Source organism: Pistacia vera, unplaced genomic scaffold (assembly GCF_008641045.1).
Source record: "Pistacia vera cultivar Batoury unplaced genomic scaffold, PisVer_v2 Contig1101, whole genome shotgun sequence".
In the NCBI taxonomy this organism is placed as follows: domain Eukaryota; kingdom Viridiplantae; phylum Streptophyta; class Magnoliopsida; order Sapindales; family Anacardiaceae; genus Pistacia; species Pistacia vera.
In genome coordinates this window covers 34,482-52,613 of record NW_022195140.1, presented here as the reverse complement: position 1 = coordinate 52,613, position 18,132 = coordinate 34,482, and the positions used below count along the sequence as shown (strand labels likewise).

General features: G+C 35.5%; 1 protein-coding gene across 8 annotated transcripts in view; it reads right to left on the bottom strand.

Annotated features, from left to right (window-relative positions):
* Positions 1–1,442: 1,442 nt before the first annotated feature.
* Positions 1,443–18,132, bottom strand: part of LOC116139565 — a 32,567-nt gene continuing 15,877 nt past the window's right edge. For 7 of the 8 annotated variants that reach the window (XM_031425275.1, XM_031425261.1, XM_031425246.1 and 4 more), the window contains 7 exons: positions 6,309–6,384; positions 6,095–6,224; positions 4,495–4,652; positions 3,189–3,261; positions 2,901–3,095; positions 2,539–2,632; positions 1,443–2,349 (listed from right to left, as the gene is read on the bottom strand). In XM_031425275.1, coding sequence (XP_031281135.1) covers positions 1,577–2,349; positions 2,539–2,632; positions 2,901–3,095; positions 3,189–3,261; positions 4,495–4,652; positions 6,095–6,224; positions 6,309–6,384 — 1,499 coding nt within the window. In that variant the 3' untranslated portion in view covers positions 1,443–1,576. The remainder of the gene's footprint in view (positions 2,350–2,538; positions 2,633–2,900; positions 3,096–3,188; positions 3,262–4,494; positions 4,653–6,094; positions 6,225–6,308; positions 6,385–18,132) is intronic. The other variant, XM_031425252.1, reaches the window with a different exon arrangement.

Genomic DNA, 18,132 nt, shown 5'->3' with positions numbered 1-18,132 from the left:
GGACCCATCTCTTTGGAAAGATGAAAACCATGAGTGAAAGGCAAGAGACCTCTCTTAGAGTTCTCCATGCTAAATCTTTTCAGCATTTTCTCTATGTACAATTTCTAGGATAATCCAATTACCCGTTTTGTTCAATCTCTATAGACACGAATGCCATGGACATAGGTCGCTTCTCTTAAGCCTTTCATTGAAAAGGTTTTGGATAACCAGACTTTAACCTCTATCATCATGCCTACGTCATTTCCCATCAAAAGTATGTCATCTACATATAATATGAGAAACGTGATGGCATGATCTTTAACCCATTTGTATACACAGGACTCATCCGGATTCTTGGCAAAAACCAAACGATTTGATTATGTCGTCAAATCGAATGTTTTAGCTTCTTGAAGCTTGTTTCAATCCATAAATGAATCGATACAATTTGCATACCTTATGTTTTTCAGCAGTTGTTCCATATAGACGTTTTCGTCAATAAACCCATTAAGGAAAGTCATTTCGACATCCATCTGCCAAATTTCATAATCATGGTATGCTGCGATGACTAGCATTATACGAATGGATTTAATCATGGCTACAGACGAGAAGGTTTCCTTATAATCCAATCCTTGTTCTTGAGTATAACCTTTCGCTACTAGTCGAGCTTTGAAGGTCTCTACCTCCCCATCCTTGCCAACTTTTCTCTTGTAGACCCATTTGTAACCTATAGAAACTATTCACTTGGGTGGATCCACAAGTGAACATACTTAATTGGCATCCATTGATTCTATCTCAAAATCCATCGCTTCTAGCCATTTTCCTGAATCTCTATCCAGTATTGCTTCTTCGTAGCTTCTAGGATGATCACTATGATCATCTACTCCTGCTAAATAAGATTCAAAATCTTGCTCATGTAGGAACTCATATCTTTCTGGAGGTTTTAATATTCTAGAAGACTTTCGCACTGGAACCATAGTATGATACTAAGGTTCTCTTACATTACTGATCAACTATTCATTACACTAAACTTTCAAAATTAATTGTTTCAATCAACTTTCCCCAACTTTTTATTTTTATTGAACTCTTGAAGTAATAAAATTCATTAGTAAAAGTTCACATTTTTTAAAATATACATATAATTGCAATGAAATTATATGTATATCTGAAAAATAAATGATAAATTTAATCTCTTTTTTGAGGTGAAATCACCACTTAGGTCGTCAAAATATATCAATATACAGTATTGTTATATATAAATTATTGACACAAACTATCTCTACAAATATACCTCCATGTTTGACATAATTTTTCTTTAACTTGTTTAATTTAAAAACATAAAATCATCTTAAAACACTTCACTTTGTACAAATGCATAAGCTTGAGCATGAAGTACTATCTATCAACATATCATCACTAGATGATCAAATTCTGAATCGCCACCCCCTATAAACAAAACAAAGATGGCAAAGAAACAGCTCACTGTGCCTTCTCATGTTCAATATAATTCCTTTACGAAATGTTTGGTAATTCATCCTCTATGGAACCAATATTTGACTTGGATATAATTTATACAAATGGGATATGAGATTACTCATTTTCAGCTAAAGAGAGGCTTCTCAAAGTCCTTAACAAATAAAAACTCAACCGGCAGTGGGATATCTAGCTCTGAACAAACTAAGTCAATGATTTTTGCAGTTGTAGCACCATATGACATTTTATTCAAGGACACCGAGATAGCAAACCTGTTTTTTATGTCACAGAAACCTGTTGATCCACCGATGCCTGAGTGCCCATAACCAATAATTGATCCATCTGCAGCTTTATACCTCTTAAATCCCAGTCCAAATGGCCCATTCGGAAAGGTCAAATTCTCATAATCACCCACACCCAAGAATGCATCATGGATTTTAGGGTTACTAAAAATCTTGCTACCATGATTTCTGAGTCGAGTGTAATCATCAACACTAGCATCTTTACCTTTGCTGTTTGTGTTTTCCTTTGAAGCAGCAGGTACCTCCTTGCTTTTCTTACCTTTTGGCTTTTGTGACTTCTGTGAAGGAAATTTGGGGATGTGGGTGTGACTACCAAGCGTTGGCTTGGACAGAGAGGAATGTGGGGGTGGGATTGCTCCCCCATCAGCTAGGGCTGCATAGTAGCGTGCAACTGCACGGGCTGAGCAATGTCCATTAGTAGCAGGTAAGATGGCACGACGAATGTTCAGCATGTTAAAGAAAACCGGCAAGGTGGTGATGAGCTCTGCAACTTTGTTGAGCTGGAACTCAGGGGGTAGGTCAGAATGATAAGATTTGTCTGCGTATTTTTTGAGATCATATTCATCTATTGTAAGAGTTGCAAGTCGAGATTCCACACCTGGAGGGTAGCCATTTGAAAGGCATGATAATGCCATTGATGACAGCTACTTCAGTTTCATAGTTACAGTAGACTACATAATATCTGTTCTTTTTAATAGAACATTATTGTGTGTACATATTCATGTAGACCTATATTTGCTGTACCAAGTGACATGAGAAGATTAAAAAAGTGAAGTTTGACAAGTACCTGGTGGAATTCCAACATATAGCTCGCCTTCAATATTTAGCGGTCGAATGAATGCTTCTTCAAGTATCTCCTGAAATTTCTTCCCAGATGCATGCTGTTTCATCCAAACAAAATATTAGAATAGGGAAGTACATAGAGAATATGAGAATATAGTCAAATCTTTGATCAGTCTGAAGGCCAGCAAAAAAAATCAAACTCACAATCAATCAACCTGGCATACCTAGGCACAGCACCATATAAATATAGGCAAAATATTTGTCATCTACAGATTTCAGGGTTCATAAAGCTTCATACTTTAATCATAGTCAACAACTTATAGTCTTATATTCAATTGAAAGCAACATTAGCATATGCTATAATACCTCAATTATTCCACCACACAGCCAGCCGAAAGACGTATGGTGATAGACTTGCTGTTGGCCCCATTCAGGTTCAGGTTCTGACATGGCAATCAGCCTCAAACATTCATCCCAGTCAGCAATTTCCATAGGATTTTCTGCTCCAAAATCAACCAAAGCATTGTGCAAACCACTTTTATGGTTAAGCACATGATGGACCTAAAATAAAAACCAAGTTATATTGAGCTACTGACATAAAAACTATGGCTAACCAAAGGATGTGTTCAAAAGGTTATGGGATAAGATTTACACCTTTATGATATCTTTTCCGTTTGATCCAAATTCTGACCAAATCTTAGCAACATTCTCCTCAAGCTTGAGTTTTCTACAAGACAACATGCGTCAATTTGTTAAATTGCACAAACAGTTAAAGAAACATTGACATCTTAGCTCACACAATGGTCTCTTGGGTACCAAAGTATCCATTAATCTAATAATCTTTATGGATAAATTAGCTCATTTCAGCTAAGTTACAGATCGTTGACAAATTGAGTGAATCTTACTTAAATACTACAGGGGTATTATTGAATAATTATGTAGTGAACTAAAGGCATAAGATTTTAAACTCTACCTAAGTAAATATCTCAGAGTACACCATTGGGACAGAATGAAAGAAGCTCCAAAACACAAAATATGAATTACATGTTCTATAAACAGGAATGAAGAAATTTTGAATCTCCACTATTTCACTGGGTAAAAATGTATTATTTGTCTCTCACACCTTTGTGCCTCTAACATAATGATTTCTGTTATTTTGTGCAAGAAGAATGATATGAAATGCACAAATATATTTGAAATATTGAGTTACTGTGAGTAACAACAATCAATAAAACAAGAGGGAAGGTCGGTAGGGACATTTTCGTAGCCAAATCTTTTGATTTTTTTTTCTTTAGTTTTTAATTTCTTACACGAAACCAAAGTGATAAGTATGTCACAAGAAACTCAAGGTTTGATGACAGTACAAATGCACAACATTATTAGTTTAAAGGTTCTCGATTAATATATTACAAGGTCATTTGTTCTTCATTTACCCAATTAACGGAAAAAATTCTACATTTCTTCCAATAACAAGAGGAATATATCTGAGTCAAGGGAACAATATTTTGGGCCATGTCCAACTGTGTTATAAAATGCCATGATTCTAAATGAAATATATTTGCTTTATTTCCAGAAAAGGTAAAAGAAAAAAGGGAGGGGGGGGGAGGAGTGACCAAAATTTCCAAAAATGTCATGCAGCTAAATCTCTATCCATGTCATAATTTAATTCTGCTGGATCATAATGAATTAAGTGCTCATTTTGACAGTGTCCTTCAACATGCAGTTGATGCAGACCATCCAAAACATCAGCATAATACATTGTTCAAAATGTAATAAAACTTCTCAAATAATGTCTAGCCAGACCTCAACAACCTAAATTAGAAACTTATGAGTTTCCTGTTAAATTGCAGGGAACAGCTATTAACGGGCATACATATAACTAGTCAAAATAGAACTTTTGCACAGCAAAGCAGGAACATTTATGAAAATAAAGCTTAGTAGCATGAGAACAATAACATACCCATTGTCAACAAGCCAATGTACCATGCCTGCTGTGATGCCCTTTGTTACCGAAGAAACACTAAAAAGACTATCAACCTGAACAGGACGAGGATCATATCTACCAAGCACTCCAGCAGCGGTATCTATAATGACCTCACCATCTTTGTACACACAAACCTTAAAACATCAGTAATTAAAATCTCATAAGAAGTCAAGAATATACAGTTTTGCATTTTCATATTTTGGCATTCAAAAATAGAGAAATAAGCTTATTAATCATTCTACAATTGTTAATATGAATTTCAGGCTAAAAGTTAAATAAAAAATTAAGATAAACCAACTAATGGTGCAGAAACTAGAAGAAAATAATTGCGTTTTGTGATCCCACCTAATTTCATTTATTGGACACGATACGTCTCTGTGTTCAAAATTCACTAAAAATACCTATTCTATTACACTTTCACTCAATATCAAAATAGTATAAACATACTATTTTAAGTACTCTCCACTTTAATCTTAGAGTGGTAGATAAAGGCTTTTGTTGGCCATGTCTTAAATAAAAGTAAATCTCAGATAGTAACCATTGTTACTGACCTCCTGGGAGCAATAAAGGTAATTTTCAGGAATTTAAAGATCTTGGAGATTAGCTGTACTAGCCAGTCAATAAAGACCTAAACTTTCAGCGGTCTTGGATGAACCACATAAATGCCCTAAAGGAATCCCCAAATATAAAGACAATATGTATTGTTATTTTTAAAGTCGTATCGAGTTTCAATTTTGTGGTCTAATTGCTTGGGATATTCTAGCAAGAGACAGATCCTCAAAGTTTGATAAAGTGATTGTCTATGGTATGAAAATGACAATTGTCCCATTTGGTGCAGAAAATTACTTTCCTCATTTAATGTCAAGCATAGGTCAAACTTTGTGAAACCCTGACTTCCACGTCAGAAGATTAATCACCATTCTGATGAAATTCGTATATTTACTTAGTGGAGTAAATGCAATGTACAGTTTTCAAAAAGAAATGTGGAAAAATCTAAACAGGATTATCCTATAATAATTGATAGTTAGCAAGATCTTTGAGACCAAAATATTGTAATGATCTTAGGTTTCATAAATCCAAAGGTGTACTATTTAAGTTGTATAAGTTCAGGCATTAATAAGGAGGTTGCAATGTGCTTGCAAAAAGCAATATCATTAGTAGAAGCCATCTAAAACATACAAGATTTGTTTGGGAGATTGTCTACAAGGATGAACTTTTGATAACATAATTTAAGGGTGATGCTGCAGTTACAGAAATACCAGGTAACCAAGTCCATCATATATTAAATATAAGTAGCTCAATAATCTGTCTCCAATCCAATAAATTTGCAGATATATTTTTCTATCTAATAACTGGTTACCTCCAACATAATGGAAAAAAAAAATGAAGGCTTCTAACAAAATCAATAAGCTCAATCAACTAGTTCCCCATTGACTGAGACTGCTACAACACCCATAGCATGGAAAACTAACAGCTTCAGAGGTAGAAGGGAAAGAAACAAAAAGTAACGAAAAAAATATGACAAGCTATTAAAATGACATAACTGGAAAGATACTGAACTAAAATTGGTGCAGACCTGAATTCCAAGTATTCTGTCCTCATTCCCCAGCTGAACTAAAAATTCCCTCAGCTTGGCTTCCACTTCAGAATGGATTGGAGTATCGTATATCCACTGGGGATTTTCTGCTGGTCCCTTGTTCTTGTTTCTAATAAGTTAAATCACATTGTAGTCAGATATGAGCTAGTAACAAAAGCAATGAAACAAAAGATCAAGGTTACAATGGACCGACCCTTCTAAAACAGATTCGGCAAATGGTCTCAAAATATCCAGATAGACCGTACGAACTTTCATCATGGACGAAAGCCCTGAAAATGTTAGATAATGAGATAAAAATGGACAGTTGGTTTACACAAGGTAAAGAATGGAGGTCTCTATACCATACCTCTAAGGAGAGTAAGGACTTTTGAGAACATTACAAAATCACCAGGAAAGGCATCGAACTGGAACAAAAGTGTGTAACAATGTTAGAATATAAATGAAATTTTAAATGTGTCTCAGACAGACATAGAGAATAGGAGACGATATGGCCTTACAGGATTAAAACGTTTAATTTCTTTTTGGCTAAATTTCATCTTTTCCTGTATAAGCTTCATGCTTTTTCCTTTTGATCAACATATTTTTCCTGATATCCTGTACACAGGGACATTAGCTCTAAAGAAATGTAAGATGAGAAAACAATCTGACAGTAAACCTACGAAAGCTTTATCTGCTGGTGTGGAATCACGAAGAAAAAGTTATAGCTTCCATAGCCTGCTCGGGCAAGTCAGACGTAGCGTAAGTCCCATTTCTGCCATGGCAGACAAAAGAGCTACGGTGTCCCCCTTTGACAAAGACAAAAATAATTATTTCTTAATCTGGAAAGAGAAACAATTTAAAGAGATGTCGAACTAGAAGTAGATAAACATAAATAAAAGGGTAGAAATCGAATTCAAAACAAGGTTGTTAAGAATCACTTACCTAAAAGATTAAGCTTTTAGGTAAAGGTCAGACAATTGTATTTAAGTTGTACCATCCCCCTTCCTGCACTTGCATAAGAGTAGGGGTGTTGCCGAGCCGAGCCGCTCGCGCTATAGTGTCGAGGCGAATTCGAACACAGCCAGTACTCATCAACAAGCTCGTGACCGAACCGAGCTCGACATATTATAACTATTTTCCCCTTATCTCTTCTTTCTCTCTTTTACCCCTCTTCTTCACTCATCTCTTCTTCTTCTTCTTCGTCTTTTCTTTTTTCATCTTCTCCAGTTTTGCTCCTCATTCTATTATCTTCCTTTCTTTTTTTTTATTCCCTCTTCCTTTCTTTCTTTTATTTTCTCTCCCCCTATTCTTTCTTCTCTCACTTTTCTCTCTCTTTCATTTTTTTCTTGGTTTACCATGGCTGCCATGTCTGACTAAGGCCATAAAGGTGGCCAAATATGGATGGCCATGTGGCTACAATGCCGGCCAAATCTAGTCAACGTGTAGCCCTGTGGCTGGCTAGATCTGACTGCCCACATGTGACATGCCAGCGGCCAGTTTCTGCTCGACAATGTGGTGAGTTTTGAGTTTATGATGGTTTTAGAATGGTTTTATGGTGGCTTTTGTTGTGAGTTATGCTAGATTTTAGGTGGAGGGAGATGTTGGATGGTGGCTGGGAGATGGTGGGACACGATGACGGTGGCTGGGAGATGGTGGCTTGATGGAATATCTTGGCTCAAGCTCGAGTAGGTGTTATTTGACCCGAGCCCGAACCAAGCTCAAGCTCACCTTTTCTTGGCCGAGCTCGAGTTCAACACTTTAGCAGCCGACCGAGCTCAAGCGGCCATATACTCTGCTCGGCTTGGCTCGGCTTGTTTCACCCTTATTATGGAGCATACACAATCAAAACACAACTTATCATAGTTTTCAACAAAAGGCCATTTTGTCAACTTGACTCTGACGCATGTTAAGCAACCACTTCTCTCAAAAGCTCAAGCTTATGATAAGAAAATTAACAATAGTATTTAAGCTCAACCAGAGGAAAACCAATCAAACACTACAGACTGATAGTTACAGTTCTGAAAAAAGAACTCCCCTATTAAATCAAGCTAGTAACATTACGATGAATACTTAACAAGCTAAGTACATAAATAATAAGAGATGCCTTAGCTTTAATCAAAATAATTTGGCTAGAGAAAGTAAAAGATTACTGCCCAAGTAGAAACAGGCACAGCTCTCTCATGCTCGAGACATTAACTCAGACACTTACACAATCAAGACATTGAGTCACAGATAATTCTTCTAATTTCTACAATTCTGTAAAATATTTATTCATGATGAAAAGATAACAAAAGTTAACCCAAACCTCTGCAGCTGCCAACAACATTTTTGCTAGTGCTTGTTTCACAGAGTTTGATAGTTTTCTTGTGAGCCCAAAGTCGAGCAAAATTGGACGATGAGGAGCCTCCTTGCTACAAGGAAATTTCCTGCATTAAACACCCAAGAACATTGGAATAGAAAGAGGGAATTGATTGTTGCACAAGCAGCATATTTGTTATCAAGAAAAAAACCATCTTTTATTGTAACCTAGTATTATGGCTTGTTTCGAAGGCCAAACAAATTTTCAAGACAACAAGGATAAAAAGAAGAAATGAGTAAGAACAAGTACCAGGATGAGGGTCACCATTGAAAAATCCATCAACATAAATTTGATGGGCAAATGCACGTATAATTTCATCTACAATCTTTTGCTTGTCAACACCAAAAGCTTCCAGAGATCAGAGTCATTTATACGTATCCCATCCATATACTCTAAAATCAGGACAGCTTCAGTTGACTGTCAATTTGAAAAAAAAAATGCAAATTTTGTTATTTGAAATCAAAAAGGCAGTTTTCTCTATTCTAAGAAAGTCAATTTCCAAGGCAAACAGTAGATCAAAGTCTAGCTTAGTAACATTTGGTAAACCTACCAATCCAAACTTTAAAAAAAAAAAAAAAAACAAAAGGGGGGCACTCCTTCCCCATTACATAACGACCAAGGAGGAGGACATATATACAACATATCAGATCCAGGGAAGTGCTTACATTGACAAATCTAACAGTTATAGCCAAAAGATTAGCCCATTTGTTAAAAGAGTATCCTGAAATATAAGGGTTTCATATCGAGTAATAAACTTGAACTTGTTTCTTCGGCACAAAATTTCCTGTTTCACTAGATATTCACTTAGATTTCTCTGATAACTTATGATAAAACACGAGTAACAATAAAATATTCCAAACTTCCCATCCTTCAAATTTAAACATATCACGAGTAACCTAACTCAAGATTGCAAACTAAGCACATAAAGTTTAAAATAATAGTTAAAAGCAGGCCTGAATAACTTCCGGAACAAGAACATCCACTTTATTGGCAGGCCTGCTGTCTTCGCCCTGTTTTTGCAGCCAAGATTTCTAACACAGTTCTAGTATTTTCTGCAAACACAAAACAAACATCAATGAGAAAAATAAGTTCGGAAATTAAAGCTTATCATACTACGGAATGCAAAATCTGTGACTTTTTTTCCGGTCATTTCAAATTCCACCACAAACCAATTACCTTATCAAACTCACGTGCGTATCACATTTCACATTCCCGCAATAGGAACAGAATACAACTATAAGAACAGTAAAAACTTATCATACCAGCTTCAAGATTGAAGTCAAGTTCTTTCGGAGCTTCTCGGCACCATTCGTCCAAAACTGGATTGAAACATATAACGTTCTGCCCAAGCTATCCAGTCAATACCGATTTTGCATCCTTTAGTCCTATAAAATTATAGCATACTCAATAACCGTTAAATCACTCCAGGATTTTCTTGCATCAAATACTAAAAAAAGTATGTAAACCTCCAAGTATTTTCTTGATGCCCTGATGTTGAACTTTGACAACCACATCCTGCCCATCACTTAGCTTGGCACGGTGGACTTGTGCAATCTGCATAGCTTAAAGATGAAAACCCCATAATGTACTAACTATTTCAATAGCTCATACAACCATTATAGTTGGAGGAATCACTGATTGTGGCCAACGGTTTTTGGACAAAATCCATGAAGAGATCATCCATGGATTTACCCACTCTTCTCTATGGTCTGACAAACCTGTGCAGGCAAATTACCACTTAGATATCCTGAGATGTAGCAAAATACGCACATACCCAAACTGAGAAATACGGGGCCCTTAGCGTCGGCCACATTTAGCCGGATAAGTCCCCACGCGGCGGTCAAATCTGCGACGGCGGTGGCCACCGCAGCCCCCACGCAGACAAATGTTCTATCTTTTCATTATTTATTTATTTTATTTTATTGCTATTTTTAAAGATCCATGAAATTTTTATTGGTTGGTTAATGAAAACGATTGTGTTTGATGAAGTTTGAAGATGAGTTTAAAATATGAAATTGAGTAAACGTGTTCCCACCAAGATTTAGGGACATAGAAGCCTCCCTCCCTAAGTTTCATTTATTCTAGATTTCCACCCTAAATTAAACACCGTCAATGACTGTTCAACTATGTGGAATCTGGAAAATGACTCAAGCCTTTATCAAGCAGGTGGCGGCCCTGACTTTGGCCTTCAATTTCCGGCAAACAGAAAGACAAAGACCCAAAAAGCATGCCCACACAAACTAAAACATAAGAAGAGTTTCTTGGTGTAGTCTGATGACACTGGTTGCTCTTTGATCGAAACAAAAATGATAGAAAAGATACCCAAAATCACAAGGTGGCAAGTGTGGGGTGGCTAAAATGTAGTGATGACGGCAAGTGGGGGTATGATTTTTGTAGAGGGATTGTGGAGAGTCTAACATTGGTCTAAAATTATTTTAGAGTTCGGGATCGATCGAAAAAAACCAAAAATTGCAGTTTGGGCGATGCTAACATGATCTGCTTCTTGCTAACGTGAGCCAAAAAAGCATCGATCACTGATAGTTTACTAACGCACCCGCACTATAGTAAAAGTTAAAATTAAGCAACGGTATTACTTTAAGGGTGGAAATGAAATTTATGAAACTAGGGTGGGAACTTGGCATTTGCTAAACCTTGGTTGGGAAATGTTGGAACATTTCGATTAAAAATTTGATAACTTTGTAAGATGAATGTGAAAAGGGAATAACAATAATTATTAATATAAATAATTGAAATTATTGTAATTGAAATTAGGTATAAAATTGAGATATAATAGAATTATTATTAAAATAAAATTATAAATTCATTACTTCTTTAATAAATATCAACTACCCTATTAATTAATAGAAAGACTAATTAACCTTAACCTTTATATTCTTAACTTGAGGAAATTCAAATGCAGGCAAACAAACATTCCCAAATCCTTCAATATTCAGCCATGATCATAGTAATTAGCCTAACAAAATCAAATTTAGCCACCTCATAATCTTATACTATACAAATTTAAGTTGAAGGTAGACCTCTTGTAAGGATGAGGAGGAAGTGAGTCCTGTACTGTTTGAGAAGAGTTATGTACTCCGCAGGACGCACATCAGCACGCCCCGATAAGTATTGTCCAAGTTTCACCTATAACCGTTCAACTATGTTATCAAATTCACAATACGCTTACCATTTCGTTATGACGTTTCTCCCATAACCCATCTCTTTTAGATTTGTCAGTCCATTTCGCTTTATTTGTAAGCCTTTAGTAACATTAACACCAAATAGTAAGTAAATATTTAACAAAGAAATAATTTTAATTACCTTGTAGTCCAGGAAAACTTTGAAGCCAGCTTGTATACTTTGATGCGTCTTATGTAAATGTTTCCCACCCCATCTGAAATAACAAACACAGCCTTTTTACCATTTAAAAGAATCAGATTTATTATTCTTGTAAACAAACAAATTACCCACGTCTCAAGTTTTGATCGATCAAACGAAAATTTATCCTTCTTCTCTTCATGAGTGTCATCATTAAGGAATATGGGGTGGCTTAAGCCTTAATTAAAGCTATCATATATGTTAATAAACTAGTAAATGTAAAGTAGTTTTTGTTTAAGATAACCAAATCATGTAATAAAGATATTCTTACCTTCTTGTTGTAGTTCCTTCCAAGTTAGTATTCCTACCAATTTGTATATATTTAATTTTAAACAGTACGCTGTTTAATTAGGCTAAGTATACACAGTAAAAAAAATTATTCCTTTCAGCTTGTTTGTTTGCCTTGGTCTCTGCAGTCTTATAATATTGAAGTTCAGTTGAACTTTTCCTAGTAGCCTGACTGAACTATATCTCTTCCAAGATGTTTATGTTTTCTCTTTGATAAAATCCGACTTCTTATTAATTTACTCCTTAAACACACAAGAAGATAGAAAAAAGCTACGAACCCCATACAGAATCGACTTAATAACCAAGGGATCTCTTACTGCAACAATGGCGTCGGTATAAGATGATGTTATAATATTGCGTGTTTTATTTTAGTAGCTTTCTGGTTATGACGACATATAAAGATTAGAAAGTCTATCACAACTGCTATGCTTTTATTTTGAGCAATATTTTATTAAATATTGTACTTTGATTAAGATTTGGATATATGGTCTGAACAATTGTTATAAACCATGAATTAATTTTCTTTTAATTCTTTTCTAATCTCGCTATTTATCGACAGATCCATCATTTGATGATGATAAATTATAATATGAGATGACTTAAAAAATTGATTTCCACTAATTAGCCACAATTTCTCCAAGAAACAAAATACCATTTCCACATTTAAGTAATAGTCTGCAACACTCTAAATTAGGACTACAATTAATAAATTAAAAATTTTATTTAAAAATAAATAATTATTGATTTAATTAATATTAATAAAATTAGTTTTTTTTTTAAAAAAATTTTTACTAGCTAAGTTTAAGGATTAATAATAAAATTTTACTTTCATTTTTTAAATAATTGATTTAAATTTAAATTAAAGGTAAAACAAAAATTAAAATTTTTAAATGTATTATTAATGTAAATAATTTAAAACTTAATTGTAAAATATATTAAATTACACACTATTATTATATATATATACATATACGACGTTATATAATACTAATATCATACAACGCACAATGCAATATGTGATCCACCAAATATGCCCTAAACGAACTTGAGTACCTTAAAGGATAATACAATATTAAACTTAGCTTTATCCAACTTGTATTCTAGATCATTTAGGGGCCTTCGATTATGATTCATTTTCACATTCTCCCTTTTTAGTCAAGAAAAGTGTGAAGAAGATGTTCGGTAAGCATTTACTCAAGGGGGCGTTTGAATCATATAATATTTTATATAGGGGATGTTATATAACAAAAAGATAGATTACTATTGGATAGGGGTACACCCATGATGGGTTACCCCAAGCGACGTGTATGATGAATGCCAAATGCAGTTTCTCTCTAACCGCTGCCATATAAAAGGAAAACTTTTTTCCTTTAGAAAAGGTTACGAACACTGTTATTCAAGAAAACGCAAGAAAAATACGCCTCTCTCTCTAAAATTTGGAAAACAATTGTGTGTTTTTCTTCTAGATACTTTGTTGCTTTAGAGATAGGGAAATGTATTTATGCTGTGTAAATTCATTTGTAGTTCTTTATATACAAATGTGATTGCAATGGTGACTAGATCTTGGGATATGTTAGGATATATGTTATTCTATTTAATTTCCAACATTGGTATCAGAGCCGTGGTTCATATTGTTTGAAATTCATACTGTAATGTTGAAGCATGTTATTTTTTTCAAATGCAGTTCTGATTTTTCCAATTTTTGTACGTAAAAAGTTGTCTTTTTGGTAATGTTCTTAGACCATTAAATTCCTTATGAAATTATGAAAGAATGGTTTTGAATCATAAAAAATGGAGTTAAAATGACTATATATGCCTCTTGAAGTTTCGGGTTTTGATTGGGTGATTTCCGGGTCGGTACCCAGTTACAGACCCGGACAGAGGTTGAAGACGACACAAACCGACACGTCGTTTTTTATCCACCCCTTGAATGATTTATCCTGTTAGTTTTTTTGGAAAAAATTGAAATAGGCTGGGTGGTGAGACTTGAACCCAAGTCTCCATGTGGAAACCCAATACTTTAACCATTGGACATTTCTGTTTTTGTTTTAACCATATTCACAAACCCGTTATATTCCTATCCGGCCCAACCCATAATCCAAATAAATAAATGGGTCAAATTGACTCGTGGACCCGACCCATATGGCCAAACGGGTTAGTCAAACCCGACCCGTAAAGTCAAACGGGTCAGTCAATTCTGGTCACACCCACCCTAAGTCAACGGTCAGTCAAACTTGGTCACACCTGACCCAAAAGTCACGTTCAACTCGGGTCGGATAGAGCCGATTTAGTATGAACGTTGACCCGACCCTATGTTGTGAGCGCGTGGAAGCTCCTCCCGATCGTGGAGCGTGGGGATCCTGTTGGCGCGTTGCCGCTTCTGGCGGCGCGTGGGGGCGCATGACAGCTTCTGCCGCGCGTGGGGGCCGGAAGTATTGTAAATTTTTTTTCTTTTGATGTAAGAATAAAAATGCATACTTGGTATTTTGTTATCAGTCTAATTTTGTTATTAAACCATAAACACGTGTTTATTTATCAATAAGTCAACCTTTATTGATAATAAATAGTTTTTTTTGTATTTGTTACAGAAAAATGTTACGTTATAGACGTGCATGGTTGCTAGAACACCCCTCAAAGGAAAGGGTTATGAACATGATTAGAACTCTACAAACTCACACATGATTTTAAGAGACACAAGGATGATGTTGGTGCAACTCATAAACATTTTCATGTAATGAAAAGATTCAGGAAATTGTCTGGATAGGGTAGTAAGGAAGATGAGTCAAAATTCCAAGTTCTAAGAGAGACTCTTGGTTACCTTAATCTCGTTGGTCTCCTTGATATGGTTTGGAGCAAGCTGAAAGTTCATAACTTTAAAGATGACAATAAAAATTATAGACGTTTGGTCAACACTATATCAAAGATTACATAGATGGGTGCAAAAAAGACAGTTGTGCATCTATAGGAGTCTCCACTCGTAAAGGACATCACAAGAAACTGGGAGTCCCCTGCCTAGGTATTACAAGTTAGATAAAAACCTTAGATAAGGATTATCAGATCCTTCCCAGTTTTAGAATGTGGCTGTACACTTAATTTTTCCTTCTGTTGTTTTGGAATTTGTTTGTTTTAATTTTATTACATTTGAATCTATTTACATAATGAAATTAATTTTGTTTATTAAAATTTAAATTATGTGAATTGATGTTGATTTATATTATATATTGTGTCTAAAAATATTTTAGAATTGCAATTAATTATTCTATGATAATTGGAAATTGGAATTTTGGATGGTGATTGTTGACATTGTTAACTTTTGATTCCAAATCTAATATACAATTATATTGGTATAATTAATAATGACATGTATGTTCCGGGCATTGAATAACATGCTATCCAACGTGTAATTTTGTTTAGAAATGGCATCTGCATCTAAGAACATTGGGCGCCGAACTTAACAAAGGAGAAAATTTAACGGCGACAATTATGAAATATGGAGCATGAAAATCCAATATGTTTTAGAAACAAGAGTTCTGAAGCTCTTACTACAACCATGGAAAAGCTTGAAGAGGGGTCACGGCTCAACATAGACGAGACCGTGCCACTTATGACATATGGAAAGAAGAATTCCACTGCTCGCATTACTTTGTTGACAGCATGGCCAATGATCTCATGAAGAAGTCCGGGATTATGAATTAGCAAAGGACATGTGGTTCGCACTTGCTACAAAGTTTGGCGGTACGTCCATTACCAAACTCCGGTCACTCACTATCAAGTTTGACACATATAAGAAAAAGCCTGAACATACTATGAGAGTACATTTACGGCATTTGTCAAACATAATAGTGAGTTAAGAGATGCAGGTCATGTCCTAACAGATGAACAACAGGTTCAAGCTGTCATAAGATCATTGCCTCAAATTGGGAACTATGAAATAACCTTACCCACAATGACGCATCAGAAATTTAGAAGATGCCATACGCCATTTGGAACTAGAAAAGATCGCCTTAATGCGAGTAAGACAAATACTGATGTGTATGGCTGGTTCCAGTTCACATGGGTGGGAAGGGATTTAAACATAAATTCCGAGGTGGATCCCAAGAAAAGGCAATACTGAAAAGGCTCAAGGGAAGAAGAGAAAGTTCTTCAAACACGGAAAAGGAAAGCATCCTCCAGGAAGAGAATATGCACAGGTGAATGCTATAATTTGGTAACAGGGACATTTGCTCTCGATTGTAGCGAGCGCAAAATAAATTACTTGTTTGCACAAGTAGTTATTAAATGTTTCCAGTTCTGTTTTTCTAACTGAGTCTCCATCCTTTGTAGACTGTAGATTTAGCAGCAACGACCCATAGCGAAAGACAGGATGCTTTCGTGGAATTTCGACGAATACCACAAACAAAATGGATATGTAGATAACAATTCAAAGTGGAAGTTAAGGATCGGCACATGCAAATTGATCATGTGGAGGTCGAATCCTATACCTACTGACGGGTTATATGCACCCGATATTCGTCGAAATTTGATTTCCGTGTTAGAACTGTTAAACTTGGTTTTAATTAAATTTTTCCAGTACTGGTGTCCATTTATTTTTGACACAACATACTATGGTTGTGTTATTTTTCTGATGGTTTTATACTTGAGTTACTTATAATATAGTAATTTTGTTTTTTTCTTATTACATCTTCTATAATGATGATGTGAATGTATGGCATACAAGGCTTGGCCATATTGGCCAACAACTGAATGATATACTAGCAGAAAGGCTTGTTAGGATCCTTAACAAATAGACTTGACTACTTGTGAACATTGCCTAGCTGGAAAACAGCCGAAAACCATTTGGAAAAGCGATAAGAGCTGAAGTTCCATTGCAACTAATTCATTCTGACATATGTGGTCCAATGAATGGAGGCTAGACATGGGGCTGTTTATTTCATCCATTTATAGATGATTTCACTCGATATGGTTATGTTTTCTTGATTTCTCAAAAATCAGAAGCTTTAGAATGCTTTCAAAAGTTTAAAAACTTAGTTGAGAATCAATTAGATAAAGTAAAAGTTCTACGAACCGATCGAGGACGTGAATATTTATCTGATCAGTTCAGAAATTTTTGTGATGAAATGGAATAGTCAATTACCTATTCCCAGAACTCCGCAACAAAATGGTGTTACAGAACAAGAAACAGAACCCTACTTGAATGGTAGGTCTATGATGGCACAAGCAAACTTGCCCATCACCTTTTGGAGTGATGCCTTATTGACTGCCACATATATCCTCAATCGAGTACCATCCAAATCTATTACTACTACACCAATGAGTTATGCACAATCGGAAACCCGATTTGAGTCTCTTAAAGCCATGGGGATATCTGCCTATGTTCATGATCCTTCCCATAAATATGGCAAATTAGTCCAAGGGGGAAGAAATGTATCTTTATAATATTCAGAACATTCAAAGGGATACGTCTTCATAGGAGAACAAGAAAGTGGTAGTATCACTGAGTTTGAATCACGAGATGTCACATTTTTAGAAACTGATTTTCCTAAGAAGGCGAAATAGGTAAAGACTTGTTTCTAATAAAACACAAGACCAAGGCAATTCTGTTGCCGCAATCATTAGTTATACTACATCCCAGTGGGACATATGGAAAAGAGACATACGTTTCGATCCTCCATCATTCCCTACTGGTGATCAACTATGATACTGGTCCAAGTGGGAGTAACACAAATCAATCTCCAATACATCGATCAAATAGGAAACAAGTTCCACGTCGACGATTTGAGATTGAGGGGGAAATTTTTCTAGCTACTCCACAAGATGACAAAGAGCCAAGGAATGTAAATGAGGCTCTCAATTGCCCTTCTAAGGAAAAATGGATAAAGCAATGGAGAAAGAATTGGAGTCTATGAAATCAAACCAAGTATGGGATTTGTGATTTACCTAAAGGACGCAAAGCCATTGGGAACAAGTGGGTTCTCAAAATCAAGCGTAAAGCTGATGGCAGTATTGAAAGATA